At 46.4% G+C, this 19,421-nt stretch overlaps 1 protein-coding gene across 8 annotated transcripts in view; it reads right to left on the bottom strand.

Moving 5' to 3' along the window:
- The window catches only part of DNAH9 (dynein axonemal heavy chain 9), a 284,870-nt gene that overhangs the window by 195,196 nt on the left and 70,253 nt on the right, over window positions 1-19,421 (bottom strand). For 6 of the 8 annotated variants that reach the window (XM_045164842.1, XM_045164840.1, XM_045164839.1 and 3 more), the window contains exons 19-24: window positions 19,193-19,359; window positions 9,036-9,906; window positions 5,394-5,524; window positions 4,930-5,056; window positions 2,790-2,942; window positions 790-915 (exon numbers count right to left, since the gene is read on the bottom strand). In XM_045164842.1, coding sequence (XP_045020777.1) covers window positions 790-915; window positions 2,790-2,942; window positions 4,930-5,056; window positions 5,394-5,524; window positions 9,036-9,906; window positions 19,193-19,359 — 1,575 coding nt within the window. Of the gene's footprint in view, window positions 1-789; window positions 916-2,789; window positions 2,943-4,929; window positions 5,057-5,332; window positions 5,525-9,035; window positions 9,907-19,192; window positions 19,360-19,421 lie in introns of those variants that run through there. The other 2 variants (XM_045164838.1, XM_044939263.2) reach the window with 2 other exon arrangements.

Genomic DNA, 19,421 nt, shown 5'->3' on the forward strand with positions numbered 1-19,421 from the left:
GTGGTGTATTGCAGCCAGGGTCATTAAAAAGTAACCTCATTAGCTCCCCCTCTTTCTTTTATTATCCTCATGAGATCCCGGGAAAGGACTTAGATATATCTTGGAATCACATCACTCCCAAGCATGGTCTATAAGGACTGTGTCCCAGTTTCCTCCCCTGAATCCATCTGCTGCCCCTTGCTCCCTCCACCTGTTACTCCTGCTTCAACCACACTCATGCCTTGAACACATTAGACTCTCCCTTGCATCTGAGCCTTTGTCCACACTCTTTCCCACACTTGAGTGCTCGTCCCTCTATCTTTCACCTGCCAACTCCTATTTCAAACCTCAGCCTAGAATCATGTCTTCAGGAGGGTCATCCCCAGACCCCATTAACCAGCTCCCAGAGGACCCTGACTTTCCTTTACCATCACACCAGGTCCCATCTTTAGGTGGCTGACTTCCACGCCAGTCTGTAAACTCCATCAGGGTGGGATTACATTGTCTTGTTTCCTGCTGGTGTCTCCTATGCTCAGCAGGAAGCTTGGCACATACAAAGAGAGCTGGCTCAGTGAGTTGAATTGTCTATGTGTTCTCCCTGCTCTATGCAGCTAATGGAGTAAAATGGACAACCTTAATGCCCCGAGGTAACCGCTGAATTGCGTCATGGCTAACAATTCCCTGGTCCCTCCTGCTGACCCCTTCCCGACCAGCCTCTCCTGACCCTGAAGCATGGGTGAGCCTGGCAGCCCCAGGAGGCCGACAGAGGCCTTGGAGGAGGAGAGCGCCTGAGGATGGATCAGAGGATACCTGAGCTGGGTAGTCAAAGAGCCACTGTTCCCTGGGCTTTTCCTCGTAGGCAGTTACGCCTTCTGTCACCTCGTGCCTCACCGTGGCCTTCATGCGAACCAGCACGTGGTTCAGCCATATTTCCACCTGGAAGAAGAGCTCGGGGTTAGACTCGGGGCTCCTAAGAAGATGTGCTCAGTGACACACGTTTTCTTCCACTCAGACAGAGGCACTGAGGAAGATGAGCCCAGGCAAGATGTGCAACCCCACACGGTTGCCTGAAGGCACAGGGAAACCCTTCGTTTGTGCAACGCAGGGCAATGGTAGTTGAGACCGAGGCTCAATTAACAACGGGGGAGGGGGCGGTGTGCCCACTGGGACCCACAGAGCAGAGGAGCAGGTTTAGGGAAGACAAGACTACTGACCAGAGATGAGGGGGAAATCTTCATCTGGATTGTGCTTGCATGCTCAGACGTGTCTGACTATAACCCCAAAGACTGCAGCCCACCAGGCTCCTCTGTCCATGGGATTTCCCAAGCAAGAAAACTGGAGTGGGTTGCCATTTCCTACTACAAGGGATCTTCCTGACCCAGGGGTGTAAATAAGTCAGTGGATTCTCATGACCTTGTCCACGGTGCATATGGATTATATTTTCCAACTAAATGCTTTCTGAGTCTACAGAAAGAACACCCAAGGTTTGACTCAAACCCCAATGTCCGTTTCATAAAAATGAGAATGTCTATTTTCAGATGCTAGAGTTGCTTTCCAAGCTGCATTTGGATGAAGGTGGAACTCTGAAGAAGATCTTTTCTCCAAGCTTTACTCTGGACTGGATTAGCACCCCAGGGAACATGTTTCTTTGGAAATTTAGGATAACGGGGGCTTCCCAGGTGGCACTAATGGTAAAGAATACACCTGCCAATGCTGCTGCTGCTGCTAAGTCGCTTCAGTCGTGTCCGACTCTGTGTGACCCCACAGACGGCAGTCCACCAGGCTCCCCTGTCCCTGGGTCTCTCCAGGCAAGAACAATGGAGTGGGTTGCCATTTCCTTCTCCAATGCATGAAAGTGAAAAGTGAAAGTGAAGTCGCTTAGTCGTGTCCGACTCTTAGCGACCCCAGGACTGCAGCCTACCAGGCTCCTCCGTCCATGGGATTTTCCAGGCAAGAGTACTGGAGTAGGGTGCCATTGCTTTCTCCGACCTGCCAATGCAGGAGACTCAAAAGGCTTGAGCTGGATCCCTGGGTCAGGAAGATCCCCTGGAGTAGGAAATGGCAACCCACTCCAGTATTCTTACCTGGGAAATCCCATGGACAGAGAAGCCTGGCGGGCTGCAGTCCTTGGGGTTGCGAAGAGTGGGACATGACTGAGAACAGCACAGAGAAAATGGAAGGGAAAGAAAGAGAAGAGAAAAAAGAAGCAAAGGAGGAAAATGCAGTAGGATAATGAACAAAGACTTGTCTACTTTGGTGAAGATGGTGAAAGACGGGTCGGGGGGTTAAGGGGAGAAGGGTGTCATGTTGTGTGTTTCCTGAACTGTGCCGGGAGATGTGGAGCTTCTGGAGCAGGGTGGCGGTGGGCTCTTCATGGGGTAGGGCTGCAGGAGGTGTATGTGTACAAAGAAGTGAACGCTCAGGTTTATGGTTGATTTCAAAGGGCATTTTCTCCCGGGGAAGGTGTCAGTGACCCAGATTCCCCAGTGGGGTGCCCCAGGGCTTGTCATGTTAAAGTCTCCTGGTGCCGCTAATCATTTCCAAACCCTTTTCTTGTTGACTCAGGGAGTTGTTTATGTGCATTTTATTGCTCTCTGCACAGGACTTTGAGTGAGGAAGATATATAGGTATTGACATGTGTCCTTCCCAGGGAGAGGGAAGTGGGCGCTGCAAGCTGCTCCGATGTCGGTTCAAGTCAGAGGACTGGGCAGGCCCCAGGCACGGACAGCAGTTCTGGTCCAAGGTCACAAAGGCCGTTCCGAAGGCTGATGCTTGACTGCAGACACTTGAGAGAGCGAGGCACGCGTTACCTGCCCACTGCAGTCACAGGGCTCGCTGAAGGCCACATATTCTCCTTCCTTGCTGTACATGCCAAGGCTGGTCTTGGTTGGCTTCTCACTGGCGTCTAGCTGGAACTGCATCTTGGCCATATTGTCAAAGAGTTTGGAAAGGTGGCGTTGAACCTATAAGTGGAGAGCATGTCCAGGAAGTCACTTACGATTATTGCTTAGAAGCTACTTATTATTATTGTATTGCTTAAAGGGCTACCCTGTGACAACCATTAAAGTGTTGGGTACCAAACGTTTAGAAGGAAGCTAGGGAATGATGAAGATGTGAAGATGGGATTTAGCTGGACTGAATAAAAGGGAATACAGACCTAGTGGGCAACACGCATTAACTACAAACCAACGAAGCCACAAAGGTTTGAGTAATTTCTGCCTGATCTACTACAGATGGGAACAGACTGGAGCAATAACTAATTCATAAGCCCTCTTCCTAAGAAAACACTACTGTGCTGCAGGAGGGTAGGCACAGGAGAGTCTACAGATGAATGCTGCTGCTGCTGCTAACATGCCCAAATCTGGAGGATCAAGGGCAGTGGTGACCATGGCCTGTGGAAGAAGTCACTCAGATGTAGGAACCACTTTGAGGCAGGAGACCAGCCTCTGGAGGATCCAGAGCAAGGGCCAGCAAACTCACACCAGGCAGAAAGCCTGGTTGTGCCAGAGCTTCTCCCAAGTATGGCATCTCATGATACGGAGGCAGTGATGCCTTGGGCAGTAATCCTAGGAGGGTGCCAGACAGAACCATACTGTGGTCCTGCAGTGAGAAGAACAGCAGGTGGAGAAGAAATGACAAACAGGAAGCTGCCCCAGGTAGAGCTTTTTTGAAATACAGGGGCCTCCTGAGAACTGTGAGTTTTAACCCTTACATTTATGGCCATGAGCTCTCTCACTTATGAGATGGCGGGAGAGATTCTAAGAGTATTGAAGTAAACTGAAGGTGCTGGAGGAGATCCCACCCAGGGACTTGGAACAAATGATAAAGACTTTTCTTTATACAAGAACAAATAGTGTATTAAAGCAACAAACACAATTAACACAAGACCCGTGAAATTATCCCACAACTTAAAAGAAGGAGAAAGCCAGACTCAAGAAATAGAGTAAAAGCATATATATATATTAGAAGCTTAATACAGGAAACAGAAGTAGTGTTGAAAAAATATCACCTTGTTTTGCTTTCAATTAAATGAAAGAAACATGAACTCTATAAAATTTGAGGTAGAAGATAAGAAGAATTGGTAGAGGTAGAAAAATAAAGAAAACAAATGGTGCAGTGTGGTTTTTAACAGTGTTAGCAACACAGAAGGACCAAATAAAAACACACAACTTAAATACGGTGGATAAATCTGAGGGACATGGATATATCTGAGGGACATGGAAGAATGCCAAGGAAGAGGACTGAGAGAGAAAGAAGTGTATAAGTATGTACAAAAATGTATGAATAGATGAAGATAATAATCTCAACCTACGGAAATATGATGACTCAGAGGGAAAAAATTATCCACATAACCGGAATAGAAATACCATGTAGAGACTTCTCAGGCGGTCCAGTGGTTAAGACTTTGCCTTCCAATGCAGGTGGTGTGGGTTCAACCCCTGGTCAGGGAGCTGAGATCCCACATGCCTCATGGCCAAGAAACCAAAATGTAAAACAGAGGCGATATCATAACAAATTCAATAAAGACTTTAAAAATGGTCCATATTAAAAAAAAAAAAAAAACTAAGAAAAAAAAGAAATATTATGCAAAAGTATACTGAAAGAAAACGTTTCCAAGATAGTGAAAGCCCCAGTTTTCAGAAAGGGAACAAACACCTCATCATGTGTTAGAGAACGATAAAGCAAGCATCCAAGCATATAGAAATTTTCAAAAATTTAATTTAAATTTTGATCTCTACAGAGATCCAACTGGAAATAAACTGGGCTACCTAGAAAGGTTTAAGGGAAAAAAAAAAAAAAAGCAGGTAGCCAGAGATGAGCTTAGGGACCGTGCTGATGGCAACATAGGTCAAATGGATACATTGCTTAATGGGCATAATGGGGAACTTGAAACTCTCCTGCTGGAGCATCTCAATCCTTCTGACTTTCTACAAGCACTTCCCCGCTTACCTGTTGAGGGGCTGTGCCATTGGAAAGAATATCTAGAAGATCAGAAGAGGAGAGGAAGTAAAACCTGGGGAAGGCAAGCCTTTTGGTGTCCAGGTACTCCGCCAGGGCCTTCTCACACAGGCACAGCCTGAGGGCACAGAGAATTTCCTCGTTAGGTTTATCAGGATCCAGAGGCATGTGGCTGTTACCTAAATGCAAACGAGTGTGACTTGTGGATTACCCTCAGGAGTGATGTATACATGGAACATCCGTGGGCATGTGCATATACCCCTACTAGTACATTTCAATCAGAATAAACATCTCTAACAATATCCCATATTACCCAAGCACACAGGCAAATCAAGGTACCCGACCAGACACACACGCTTACTCTCTCACTCGGGCAGTTAACTAAGGTAAGGACCTGAGAGACAAACAGAGACAAAGCCTCTCCATTACAAAGGCAGCTGCACACTGGCCGTCACCTGCTCTGAATATCTTCCAGCCTTTCGTAAAGACCTGGCTTGTTGGTGGCTTCCACTACGTTCGGAGTTTTCCGAGCATCATAAGCTAACTCTTTAAAGTCTATGTTGATGCCTTCAAATCTTTTAGAATCCTGCAAATTAAAGTGTGGAAAAAATTAACCCCCACTCCTTTCAACTCCAAGAAGCTACCCTCATGTACCAAGCCTGCTTTTGAAAACTGCTCCTAGGTTGTATAACACAGAGATTAGGCCCAAAGGAGGAAATACCTTTAGCTTGAATCAGTGGTTCTCACACATTTTGATCTTAAAACCCCTTTATGTTTGTAAAACTTACTGGGGAGTGCAAAGAGCTTTCATTTATGCGGTAATATTATATCTATCAATGCATATTCTACATTAGAAGCTAAAGTTGAGAAATGTTAAAAAAATATTTGTCAATTCATTTAAAATTACAGTAATAAGCATATTATGTTAATATAACACATATTTTAATTCAAAATAAGTATATTTTCCAAAATAATATAACTTAGAGGAAAAAGTGGCATCACTGCACTTTTTTTTTTTTTTTTTTTTTTTTGCCAAATCTCTTTAATGCCTGACTTAGAAGATGGACAGATTCTCTTCCCTGCTTCTGCAACCAGTGTGTTGTGATATCACAACATGTAGCCTCTGGAAAATTCCACTGTGTGCTAATAGAAGAACGAGTGAAAACAGCAAATGCCATTTTAGTACTATTATTAAGATAGTTTTGACCTTGAGGATCCCCTGGAAAGGTCTCAGGGACCCCTCAGACCACACTTTGAGAACTGCTGGCATAAACTACATAATTCCTAAGTCAGGCAGATGGTGGATCCTATGTGCTTTCTGGGCCCAAGCAAAAGTTTCTATAACCAAAGTAAGCATTTCGGCAGCAAAGGTGCTATTATGATGTCAAAATGAAAGTGAAAGTGTCAGTTGCTCAGTCTTGTCCAAATCTCTGCGACCCCAAGGACTGTGGCCTGCCAGGTCTCTATGTCCAAGGCATCCTCCAGGCAAGAATACTGGCGTGGGTAGCCATTCCCTTCTCCAGGGGATCTTCTTGACTCAGGGATCAAACTCACGTCTCCTGCATTGGCAGGTGGACACTTTACCATCTGAGTCACTGGGAAAGCCCATGATGTCAAAAGTAATTAAATATTATCATTTTCCCCAAATACACACACTCTCACAGTGTTGTTGAAATGACTGAGACAATGCTAAATGCAAAGCACCTCAGCCCAACACCTGGTACCTGGTGAGAGCTTGTGTGGTTACGATTACATAACAACAATCATAATGGTATGTGCTGAACATTCAGCTTTAATGAATTTCTGGATGTAGGGACCGGGCTTAGTCTCAATTTACAGATGAGAAAACCAGGGCACTGAGAGTTCAAGTAACTTCCCTAAGGTCCTTGAGAGGGACTCAAGCCTGGGCTGCTGGCCCTAGTCTACTGGGACCTTTGTGACCCATGCCTCTCTCCTATCAAGACTTAAATTACGATTCCTTAAGTGAGGTATCTTTCACCAGTTAAAAATGAAAAATTATTAAGATTATAGAATCATCAGAAGATTTCCCTGGTGGTACAGTGGGATAGGAGTCTGTCTGCCAATGCAGGGGACACGGGTTTCAACCCTGGTCCAGGAAGATTCCACGTGCCTCGGGGCAACCAAGCCTGTGAGCCCAAATGCCTAGAGCCCATACTGTGCAACCAGGGAAGCCGCCACAGTGAGAAACCTGTGCACCACAACTAGACGAAGCACAAGCAAAGCAGTGAAGGCGCAGCACAGCCAAAAATAAGATAAATAAATCGAAAGGAAGGATCAGAAATAAGGGGCTTCCCAGGTGACTCCTGGTAAAGAATCTATCTGCCAACGCAATTGACATAAGAGACACAGATTCAATCCCTGGTTCAAGAACATTCCCTGGAGTAGGAAATGGCAATCCACTCCTATACTCTTGCCTAGAGAACCCCATGGACAAAGCAACCTGGCGGGCTACAGTCGATAGGGTCACAAACAGTCAGAACATTACTGAGGGACTGAGCATGCACACGCATCAGAAATATCTGACATAAATGTTTGAAATGCAAAGAACTGACTGGAAAATTGTAATTACCCTGAGAGCAATTGTGTAAAAACATGTATATATGTGAACAAAAGGTGGAAAATATTCATAGTGAATGAAAATATTTACTAGTTAGGGTGTAACATGATGACTGATTTGTCGTATTTCAGAGTTGTCTTTGTTACCATATTGTCACTACAAAGGAGACAAATGTATTTACACATTTTACACCTAAACCTGAGGAGTTAATGATATGAATTATTATTTTTTATTGTAAATTCTCAAGTGCCTCTTTTAAAAATGTCTGCAAAAGTCTCCACCTACATTCTCCCCCGCTTCTCATCAAACCTGCCCTTCTTCAATCAATTAGCATTGGAGACGAATAAAATCTGGCTTATTTGATTTAGTTTCATGACAGTAGCTTTAATGGAATTATTTTCTGTTATTTTTCATTGCAAATGTACAAACTTTAATCTGCATCATTATACTAAATGTGTTTTTGTGGGATGAGGTGGAAAAATGATTTGATAGAATGTGCTTTAACTCTGAAACAAGATCTGGATAACATGTGACATTTTGGAATCAAACTAATTTGCAAGCAAAGAACTCACTGTGCTGAGGGATACGGAAGTGTTATTCGCTTAGTCGTGTCTGACTCTTTGCGACCCCATGGACGGTAGCCCATCAGGCTCCTCTCTATGGAATTTTCCAGGCCAGAATACTGGAGTGGGATACGGGGTAAGTTTGCAAAAATCTTTTTTTAAATGGATTAGAGTCCACTGAGAGAGGGGGTACATTAATTAGGACAATTAGAAGGGACAAACAAATTAGAACGGTAGTAATGAGAAGAATGCATATCTTAGAGAAATTCCTCATTTAGCACTTAGCTGAAGACTAGTGTTTGAGCCTGCTGGCACAGGCCGGAGGTTTGCAGAATAGCTCGTTGCAGGGAAGGAACTCAGCTTGCCTGGAAATGACGCTGGCTTCCCAGTCAGTACCCGCACTGTCATTACGTGTAGAGCAACACAAGAGCAGCTCCTGTTTCTGACCTCCTTTCTCTGGTACACTTCTTTTGTTTTTTAAACCAGGTTCTCCTTTCTTTTTCCTACCCATCTAAGAACAAACTGTTTGCTGTTGTTTAGTTGCTAAGTCGAGTCCCACTCTGAGACCCCATGGACTGTAGCCCACCAGTCTCCTCTGTCCATGAGATTTCCCAGGTGAAAATACTGGAGTGGGTTGCTATTTCCTCCTCCAGGGGATCTTCCCAACCCAGGGATTGAACCCAGGTCTCCTGGGACTCCTGCTTTGGCTGGTGGGTTCTTTACCACTGAGCCACCAGGGAAGCCCAAGAACAAGCTGACTAGCAGGCGTTTTACCTTCTCTCTTTTCCTATGCCTGGCTTTTGGTGTTTTGAAAGGTCTATGATTGTTGGAGATACCCCTGGGTGAAGCCAAGGCAGGGAGACAGATAAGGAATGGTGCAGAGTATGCAGGGGCTGGGGGACTGTCCCTTGACTGGGAGTTGGGAACAGAGGGAGCAGGGTTTCTGTAGCAGGTACCTGGGGCAGCTGAGCCCGGATATCTTCAGATCCGATGAATATGCTTTCTAGGTGAGACCATGTGCGCTGCACGTCATACCAGATGGAGATGACGGCATCGGCGGTGGACAGCTTCTTCTGCCAGCCCGACACGTCCTCCAGGAAGAAGGCAACGTGCTTGGACACCATCAGGTTCTGAAGCTGGACCTGGTTATCCTCCAGAACCTCGATGAGGTCCTCGTCGGACTGCAGCAGGGGCACACAGGTCCGTGGGTGGGGCTCGTACCGGAATTCCATGCCAGCCCAGGTGGTCTGCAGCTCCTTCAGCACCTTCTCCATGCTCAGCTCTTTCACAGCTCTGTCCACAATGCCCCGGACCTCGTCCTCAAAGCGGTGCAGCTGCAGCTGCAGGAGGTGGGCCAGGGTGGTGCCCTCATCCATGGTGAAGGTCACGCCCGTGGCCTGCATCAGCTGCCTCCAGTGCCGCTCCCGGATGGCCGGGTTCTGCAGCTCGGCCACAGCCCTCAGGGAGGTCAGGGTGTCCAGCACAGTGCTCTCCAGGCCTGTGAAGGCCTCCCAATTCCTGACCTCCTTGTCGAGGTTCCGGATGTTCCTGGCAAACCTTTTGCACTCCAAGTCCATGGCCTCCACGTCGATATCCTTCCACCTGGTGGTCTCCCAGGCATGGATGCTGGAGGTCACCATCCCAATCGTGTCCCAGAGCTCCTTCAGCCGGCACGCCTCCTTCCTGCACTGCCGCAGCTGCTTATAGTCAGGGACTGTGACTTCAAACAAGCTGGCGGACGCGGAAATGGAGGCCATGGTGGACTCCATCTGCTGGGTCTCCAGGTGCCAGGCATCCAACGTCTGATGAGGGCCAGTGCTATCAAACCTGCAAGACAAGACAATGTTTCCCCTTTATCAGTGGAGAACTCAGGGACCATCTCCTACAATCACCAGAGCCACGGCAGCTCGAACCTTTAAATCCTCAGTGTTTTAGCAAAGAGCAGGGACTTTCAGCAAAGCTTGCGAAGGCAAGATAGTTAGGGTAGGTAGGAGTGGGATGAGCATAACCAGCAGGAGGAAGGAGGACGTGAGAGGAACGTCCTGTCTGGATGTGTTCTACATCCATGTGCGTTCAGTCATGTCCAAGCCTCTGCAACGCTTTGGACTGTAGCCCACCAGGCTCCTCTGTCCATGGGATTTTTCAGGCAAGAATACTAGAGTGGGTTGCCCTTTCCTACTCCAGGGAATCAGGGACTGAACCTGCATCTCCGTGTCTCCTGTACTGCAGGCGGATTCTTTACCCACTGAACCATCAGAGAAGCCCTCTACATCCGAGAGGGTAATAAAAATACTCCTCACCTCCCCAGGTCCAGTGGGGGAATAACCCTTTGGTTGAGCCCCGTTTAGACTCTGTTTCACTTGTTGGTGTCCAGCCCACTTGACACAAAAGAGCATTGTCCTGTTACTGCAGAGGCTGTGAAGGCAAAGGTCACACCAGGAGGTATCTGTTTTACACACAGTTAATGTATGTATTTCAATGCTACTCCCTCAATTCATCCCACCCTCTCCTTCCCGGCTGTGTCCATCAATCTATTCTCTATGTCTGAGTCTCTATTCCTGCCTTGCAAATAGGTTCATCAGTACCATTTTCCTAGATTCCATATATATGCGTTAATATACAATATTTGTTTTTCTCTTTCTGACTTATTCCACTTTGTATAACAGGCTCTAGGTTCATTGACCTCACCAGAACTGACTCAAATGCATTCCTTTTTATGGCTGAGTAATATTCCACTGGGGCTTCCCTGGGGGTTAAGGTGGTAAAGAATCTGCCTGCAAAGCAGGAGACACAAGAGGCATGGGTTTGATCCCTGGGTCAGGAAGATCCCCTGGAGAAGGGAACGGCTACCCACTCCAGTATTCTTGCCTGGAGAATTCCATGGATAGAAGAGCCTGGCAGGCTACAGTCCGTGGGTTCACAAAGAGTCAGACATGACTGAGCAACTAACACTTATATGTACCATAGCTTCTTTATCCATTCATCTGTTGATGGACGTCTAGGTTGCTTCCACGTCCTGGCTATTGTAAATAGCAGGTACCAGCATTTTTCATATTCCCCGGGCTGGCTTCCTTCTCTGTGGTGAGGTTCACGCTAACGGCCTGCATCACCTTCAGGAAGCAGTGCCTCTGGGTGGGAGAACCACTGAGAGGGACCCTGAAGCAGGAGCACAAAGTCCTGACCACAGGCCTGCGCTGCATGGCTTTCCCGAACTGTGTGCTTCCCATCAGGCCCCACGTCTCTCAAGTTCCTCCTTCAAGTGGCCTCATCTCCGCTTGTGTCCTGCAGTGACCTCTGGCTCTGCACTTGACTCCTATAAAGGCTACATCAAACTTTACAGTTCAAGTTCATCTTTCCTCCTCCTCTTCTCCCCATGTTCAAGACTCCCACTGCTGCTCCTGGTCCTCACCCCATGAACCCCCTTTATGTTCTGGCCCCTTCAACCCACATTCCTGGCAGAACCTCTTCTCTGATGTAAGAACTGCTCATTCACAGGTTCCCATGTGGGTGAGGAGCACCCAGAACAACCTTCAAGGAGCCTCTGGTTTTCCTTCCCTAGCCTCCCTGTATCCTTTCTTCCCATCACCAGTCTCAGGTCTTCCTGTTTCTGTGTGCTTAAGGGGTAGCTAGATATTGGGGATGCATATGTGCATGCTAAGACACTTCAGTTGTGCCTTACTCCACACAACCCCATGGACTGTAGCCAGCCAGGCTCCTTGGTCCATGGGATTCTCCAGGCAAGAATACTGGAGTGGGTTGCCATGCCCTCCTCCAGGGGATCTTCCCAACCCAGGGATCGAAACTGCATCTCTTACGTCACCTGCATTAGCAGGCAGGTTCTTTACTACTAGTGCCACCTGAGAAGCCCCAGATATTGGGGATACCATGACTTAAGTGTGAACACCATCTTTCTCTAAAATTAGAATAAGGAATTGTGGAGTCCAATATAAAGAAGTTGAGAGGGAAAAGGAATGGCTAGAGAATTGGCCATTTCTTGCAATCATGTGTGTGTGTGTGAGTGTGTGTGTGTGTGTGTGTGTGTGAGTGTGTGTGTGTGTGTGTTGTTTGGTGGGAAGATGATGACATGCAAGAAACTTTCCTTGAACTGCCTCTTCTCTCAATTGTCTCTGGAAATATTTGACTTGACGGATGGAAAGTAATCCTAATTAAAGTCATTTACCTGAACTGCTCACCACTTAAGCCTAATTGCCATGCAACACAATAACAGTTATGCATACCATTAAATTAGTGTCAGATTAACTTTGATGCTTGCTATGTTTGATTCCCACTTGTTCCATCTAAATAGTTTTGGCTGGCATGCTCTGGTGGTGGATTTTCATCTTAAGACTGAATACCGTTGTGTATCTTCACTGTTGTCCAGCCAGCAAGGGCTTCAGAAGGGCCTGGAGTTCTCAGAGTTGAAGAGCACCCTCTGTCTGTATAGGCAAGGAGCCTTCTCCTCTATGAGAGCAGTGGAGAAAGAATTAGAAGGAAAGGAAGGTAACATCCTCACGGCAAGTGAGCCATCAGGAAAGGCTACCCAGCATGAAGGTTCCTTCCGCACATTCTTTCGAAGACTAATTGTTGGAACATGTTGGTTCTACCTTTTATCTTGACTAGAGTGAATGTGGAAAGTGAACTTGGCTTCTTGGTGTTAGTATATATCAGACAGATTCTAAGAGCCCACATTCTGTTTAATTTATTAACAGAGTATTGTTCAGAAATAGTAGGTAAGACAGGAGTTATCAGAGTGTTGGGGGGTAGGCACAGAAGATAATAAATGATCTTCCTAATGTTTCTTTCCACAGTGCCTACAAACATCCTTGAATCAATATTGGATCCTCAAATATTTGTAAGAGGTGATCATTTGTCAAACTTATTCCAAACTTCATTTGCCCTGTGGCATAATTTTTGTTTATGGTTTGAATCTGCTGACATTCATTCCCTATAGCTGAGCGCATATAAAAGTTAATTTGACCTAAGTAGTGAAAGGAACCTCCAGACAGGGGAGCAAATAGCCCGCTTCCCATTTCAAAGCTCTGGTGCAAACTGTCAGGATATTCACAGACCTGATTAATGCACCTAATAAACTTGAAGCACTTCTCCAAAGCCTGGGGGAGCAATACAATGTGAGAACAAGAAAGTAATAGGAGGGAAAAGGGTGTAGTTAGTCTTTGAAATTGAAATAATAATGCACAAGTATTTTAATCTAAAAGAGAAATGCCTAGAAAGTCTGGATGAGCAAAGCTATAATTAAGAGAAATGGAAATAGGGTGCTCATGTGTGTGATCTTGGAAAAAAGGATTTGGGCCTGCCCTAGATGTGGGCACAGACAGAAAGAGGAATAAGTGACTTAAATGATTTCTTGGGACGTGAGCAGCTGGTAAACCATCAACCTCGGGCCCATAACTGCACATATAAGGAGCAGTGACACACCTGTGCTTGAAACCCTAAGGGTATTGTAACTCAGCCTGTTCCTTCTGACCTGGTGACCTTTCTCATCCCATTGTCCCATCTAAGGAGCAGCAACACATACCCCCTTCCACTTACTGGTCCGGACAGAAGACAGAGAATTACGCCTGGATCTGTCCCTGGTGGATCAGACAGTAAAAGAATCTGCAATGCAAGAGACCCAGGTTTGATCCCTGTATTGGGAAGAAACCCTGGAGAAGGGAATGGCTACCCACTCCAGTATTCTTGCCTGGGTAATCCCATAGACAGAAGAGCCTGACGGGTCACAGTCCACGGGGTTGCAAAGAGTCGGACACAACTGAGTGACGATTCTTCCAGCTCCCATAATTGACTCAATCCTCCTGATTCTCCCTCCTGAGGGTCCCTCACATCCATCCTCCTCTCTCCATGCTCACCGCAATGGCCTCAGTTCAGGCCTCCTGCTTCTCACCTGGGCTGTTGCAATCACTCTGCCCCCCATCACCATGGAGCCCCTGCCTTGAGTCTACCTTGATCCACTTGGTTCTCTGCAGTCACAAGAGTAGTGTCTACATGATGTTGTTCCCAGGCCTGGACTCCGCAGTGCTCATTCATGGTCTAAGCCTGGTCATCTGGACCTCTCGCTCCTCACCTCCCGCATCCTGCATCCCACTCACACACATGTGCAGTCCTCCAGCTGTGTGTTATGTTTTCATTCCCCTGTCTCTCTCCATGTTCTGCTTCCCTTGCCTGGAATACCATTGCTTTCCACTTCTCTTCTTCCAAATGGCTAATTCTCCTTTGTCCATTGGCTGAAGCACCAGCTTCTGTGGGGTTTGTGAACTGCCTCCCCAGTGGGCATCAAAGTTGGGCCCAATGTACATGTCTGATTATTAATTTCTTTTTGCTTGCACCTCCCAGCATGTGGGATCCTAGTTCCTCATCCAGGGACGGAACCTGCATCCCCTGCCTTGGAAGCACAGAGTATTATGCACTGAACTACCAGGGAAGTCCTCAGTTACTCATTTTTGAAACTGACCCTGAGTCTGTCAGTCCTTGAGATCAGGGAATCCATATTATCTGAATATCCTAGCACATGTCATTTTTTGCTGACTTCATGCTGAGAACACACCTCTTCTGCTCTATGGAAGCCTGAACCATGTGAGTGAGTCATATCAATTGCAAGAACAGGGTCAAACTGAATTAATGACGTGTCTGAGGATACTGATACATCCCTGAGAGATTCAATGATTAATACTGCCCTTTCCTTCAGCTTTTGAAGGGACAGGAGACCCTTCAAGAGCAAGATGAAGGCACATTTGCTACACTGTCTGGAAAGCCTTGATTTGCTGCTTGTCATGCAGCACCCAATGGGAGAGTGTCTTCAAGACAGTCCTTCCCACCATTCATAGAATCTGGGGACTGGCCAGCTAGAAACACTGATGGCCTCCAATGAGCTGGAGCTCAGAGGGACCAAATGCTTTTATCAAGACCTGGATTATCCTGGTCTTGATATGGGTATGCCAACTGGATGACACGGTACTATTTCTTAAAGCCAGGAAGCCTGAACAAGAGAGCTGCTAGAAGCCTGGAGCATCCCTGTCACTCAACCGTGGAGAATGAGTCTCCAATTTCAAGAGTTGTGAGAAGTGCTTGAATCTGGCTACAGTGATCTAGCTGATTACTGAGAGAGCTCAGCTAGGAATATGCTGACATAGCTTCAAGTTAAGAATAGAAGGAGGAAGAAAATCTCAACTTAAACATGGAGAAAGAACTTCACCCCTAGGGACCTGACTTCATCCTGTACCCATAAAGACTCACACTTTCCTTTTCTTCCCAAAGACAAGATCAACGTTTCTCCTGTAATCTAATCAGGAAGCGAGACCTGCCTTCAGCAAGATGCATTTTAGAATTTTGTGAGTGATCTGAAGGCAAAGGAACCAGAACTCATTTGCCACACACAACGTCTAAAATACTTTAAACACATACATTCATGCACACGAAACTTAAGAAGTAAACCCATGTGTTGACACCCACAAAGATTGCCCTCAGTAATAAATCCATGATTCTGCTCTAGTCTTGATAGTCTTCTTGACAAGAAGAGGAATACATCAAGATTGCAGTCATGTTTGACTTTCTGCACTGCTGTGAGCAGTTCTTTTCAAAGAAGTCTCTTGCCAAGATTCATCTGCATGTTAAATTAACAGATGTGAATTTGGTATACAAGCAGCTTATGCAGCTCAATACCAGAAAAACAAACGACCATAATTAAAAAAGACACATGTATCCCAATATTCATAGCAGCACCATTTACAATAGCCAGGACATGGAAGCAACCTAGATGTCCATCGGCAGATGAATGGATAAAGATACCATGGCACATATATACACACAGATATATAATGGAATATTACTGAGCCATAAAAAAGAAGGTATTTGAATCAATTCTAGTGAGGTGGATAAACCTAGAGTCTGTTATACAGAGTGACGGGAAGTCAGAAAGAGAAAAACAAATTTTGTATATTAACACATATATACGGAATCTAGAAAAATGGTACTCACGAACCTATTTGCATGGCAGGAGGAGGGATGCAGACATACAGAACAGACTTTGGACACAGCAGGGGAAGGAGAGGGTGGGATGACCTGAGAGAGTAGCACTGACGTACATACATCACCATGTATAATATAGATAGCCAGTGGGGAGCTGCTGTACAGCACCGGGAGCTCAACTCAGTGCTCCGTGACAACCTAGAAGGTAGGATGGGGTAGGGGGTGGGGGAAGGTTCAGGAGGAAGGGGCCATATGTGTACTTGGGGCTGATTCATGCCATTGTATGGCAGAAGCCAACACACTATTGTAACACAATTGTCCTCCAATTTAAAAAAAAATGTGAATTTGAAAGACTCGGTTAAGGGTAGTAATATCCTCATAGCCAGCAGATAGATACAAATGCAAAGAGAGAAAAACCAAAGCAGCTATCACATTAAAAAAAAACAAGAGCTGATCAATACACAAGGTGTGATATAACTAGGAAGGGGAGATCAAGGTTTCCGACAGACACACAGAAACACAGCAGCAAAAAGAGTGCTGCTCTGTTCAGGCAGTCTTGGGAGCCTGTTTGGAAAGACATCTCACCACAGATATTTGGAATTCATTTTTTGAAATTTTTTTAAAAAGAGATAGATGATGTAAAGGTATCAGTGTCATTACCTTCACGGCTGTTGCCCTAGTGTGGATACCGTCAGCACTGCCCAGAAATACCCAGCTTCATTGCCCGCCTGCCTTACCAGCTTTGATCCTGTGCTCAATTGCACATCCAAAGGAGAGTCAAAGGGATGTGCTTCAGAATTGGAAGGAAGAGTCCCCAAAGGAGTTCCACAAATGTTTTTGCACAATAGATGCTTCTTTGGAACAAGGGCATAGCTCCCAAGGTGCTTATTCTAAAAGCAGGGGTCCCCAACATCCGGACTGGGGACTAGTACCTCTTATCAGATCACTGATGGCATCAGATTGGAAATAAAGTAATGTGCAAATAAAGTAATTGGAAATAAAGGTGATGTGCTTGAACCACCCCGAAACAACTCTCCCCAGCTCCAGTCTGCGGAAAACTGTCTTCCAAGAAATTGGTCCCTGGTGCCAAAAAGGTTGTGGACTGCTGTAAATCTAAAGGAATGCCGAGTCATCTGAAGTTATGCGCCCTGGTGTGATTGCTTAAAAGGGGCCCAGTTTCTTCCCTTAGGGTGGCTGTCTCTAACTTGGCTGCACATCAGAGTCACCCAGGGAGCATTAAAAACTACTGATGCCCGGTCTAACCCCCAGTGTCTGATTTAGTTGGTCTGCAGGAGAGGCTGGACAGTGGAAGTTTTAAAATCTCCCAGGTGGTTTTAATGCTTTAGAGTGCTATGTTGTACATTTATCCTAAACACAGTTTATACATTTTTCCTTTCTCTTGTCTTCTTTTTTAAAAATAAATCTGTATGAGACTTTTCAAGTTCTGTACTTCATTATTTATTTTTTTTAATTAAAAAAAATTTTTTTGGCCGCAAAGCATGTGGGATCTTAGTCCCCTGACCAGGGATCAAACCCATGCCCCCTGCACTGGGAGCATGGAGTCTTAACCACTGGACCGCCAGAGAAGTCCCTTTCCCTGTCTCTTGACATACTCATCTCATTCTGTCTAGCCCCAGGTATGATGCTTTGGAGACCAGCTGCTTCATATATGTTTGATGATGAATAATAAAAAGAGTTAGGCCCTAACTGTGTGCCAGGTGGGGTGACCAAGGGTCTCAGTCTGCCTGACACAGAGGGGCTTCCCTAGATGTGTGACTTTTGGTGCCAAAACCAAAACAGGGCCAGGTAAACCAAGATGGCTGGTTACCAGGGTGCTGGGTCCTGTGCTAAAGCTTGTCAAGATGTGTTGCTTAATCCTATCAACAGCCTTCCGAGGTAGATACTATTAATACCCCCACTTTACAGATGAGGACACAGAGCACGGAGTGACAGCCCTGGAGTAAGTGACTGCCCTGACTCAGCAAGTGAGTAGTGGGCTTGCTAAGAGGGCTTGCTAAATCCAGGGTCCATGTGCTTAACCATTATGTCGCCTTAACTCCTGATAAAGTTGTGGGATTTTCTTTCCTTGCTTCACTGGTCACTTTAGCATGTATCGCCTAAGGTCATATTTCTGTAAGTAACCTGAAAATAAAAAGCTTCCTGGTTCCTTACACAGAGCATGTTTCAGTCTGGAGACTTCCAGGCATGTCTACACAAAACTACAGAGAGGAGATGCAGCAGGAAGCCCAGCTGGGGAAACAGAAAGCAAACTCTGGAGCTGGACTGAGGGGAGAGGGTCTGCTTCAGCTGGCCTGTCAGTAGACACAGGGCCACCAGAACTGGCCCCTAGCTGGAGCGTCTGACCCTGAGCAGCAGACCAGGAGCAGACCCCATAGGCTTCCCTACAAGGGGAGGGAGCCCCTGAAAGAAGGACTGTGTGTGTGCACGCGGGCCCATGTGAATGGTGAATGGTGTTGCGTTGTCCACCCTACACCTTCTTTATTTATGTAAAGATCCCTGACCACAAGCAGGGAGCAGTCTGAGCACTAACTGCTAAGCAGAGAAAGGACATCTTAAAGTAAATCTGTCACCTTGAATCCTGCCGTTAGGCTACTGAAATGCCTTCCAAAATTATTTTTGAATTCTTTTTTTTTTTTTTTGGCCGCACTGTGCAGCATGTGGGATCTTAATTCCCTGACCACGGATTGAACCCACCCCTCTTGCACTGAAAGTGTGGAGTCTTAACCACTGGACCACCACGTAAGTCCCCCCAAATTATTTTCAAATTCCCTCAGTGAATAGTAGGAGTCTGGGAGAAATTAGAATACTAACAGTTTAGTAAAAGATGAGTAATTTTACTACACACAATCCCTTTATAGACCTGGAGACATAGACGCTTCTAGATATATTTTTTTAAGTATTTGTACAGCCTTTGTTCATCCCACACGGGCCACAACAGGACTCTGTGAACATGAGCACCGGGTCTAACCAGCGGACCTAAACGGGAGGGAAGAAGAGTAACCGGTCTTCTGTTAGGAAAATACACAGGCTCCATGGGGCGGTCACCCGTGACGTAAGATGCTGCTGTGTTTCCAGGACAGGGGGCCGTGGTGGCGACCTGGGTCCCTACCTGAAGGGCGCTTCTCTGCGGAATCGCGCCCAGAAGGCCTGCTGCTCCGCCTCGAAGGCCGCACACCGCTGGCGCAGGAGGGTCACTTCATTTGCCTGCAGGGGGGCCACCTGCTGCCTCACAGTAACCGCCGTCTTTTTAAGGTTGTTCCACTTCTCAGGCAGCTCCTGCCAAGGAGACCCGGCGTGGTCAGACCCCACTCTGCTCCCCCCGACACCGGACCCGAGGC

The sequence above is a fragment of the Bubalus bubalis genome, chromosome 3, assembly GCF_019923935.1.
Source record: "Bubalus bubalis isolate 160015118507 breed Murrah chromosome 3, NDDB_SH_1, whole genome shotgun sequence".
NCBI classification, from domain to species: Eukaryota; Metazoa; Chordata; class Mammalia; order Artiodactyla; family Bovidae; genus Bubalus; species Bubalus bubalis.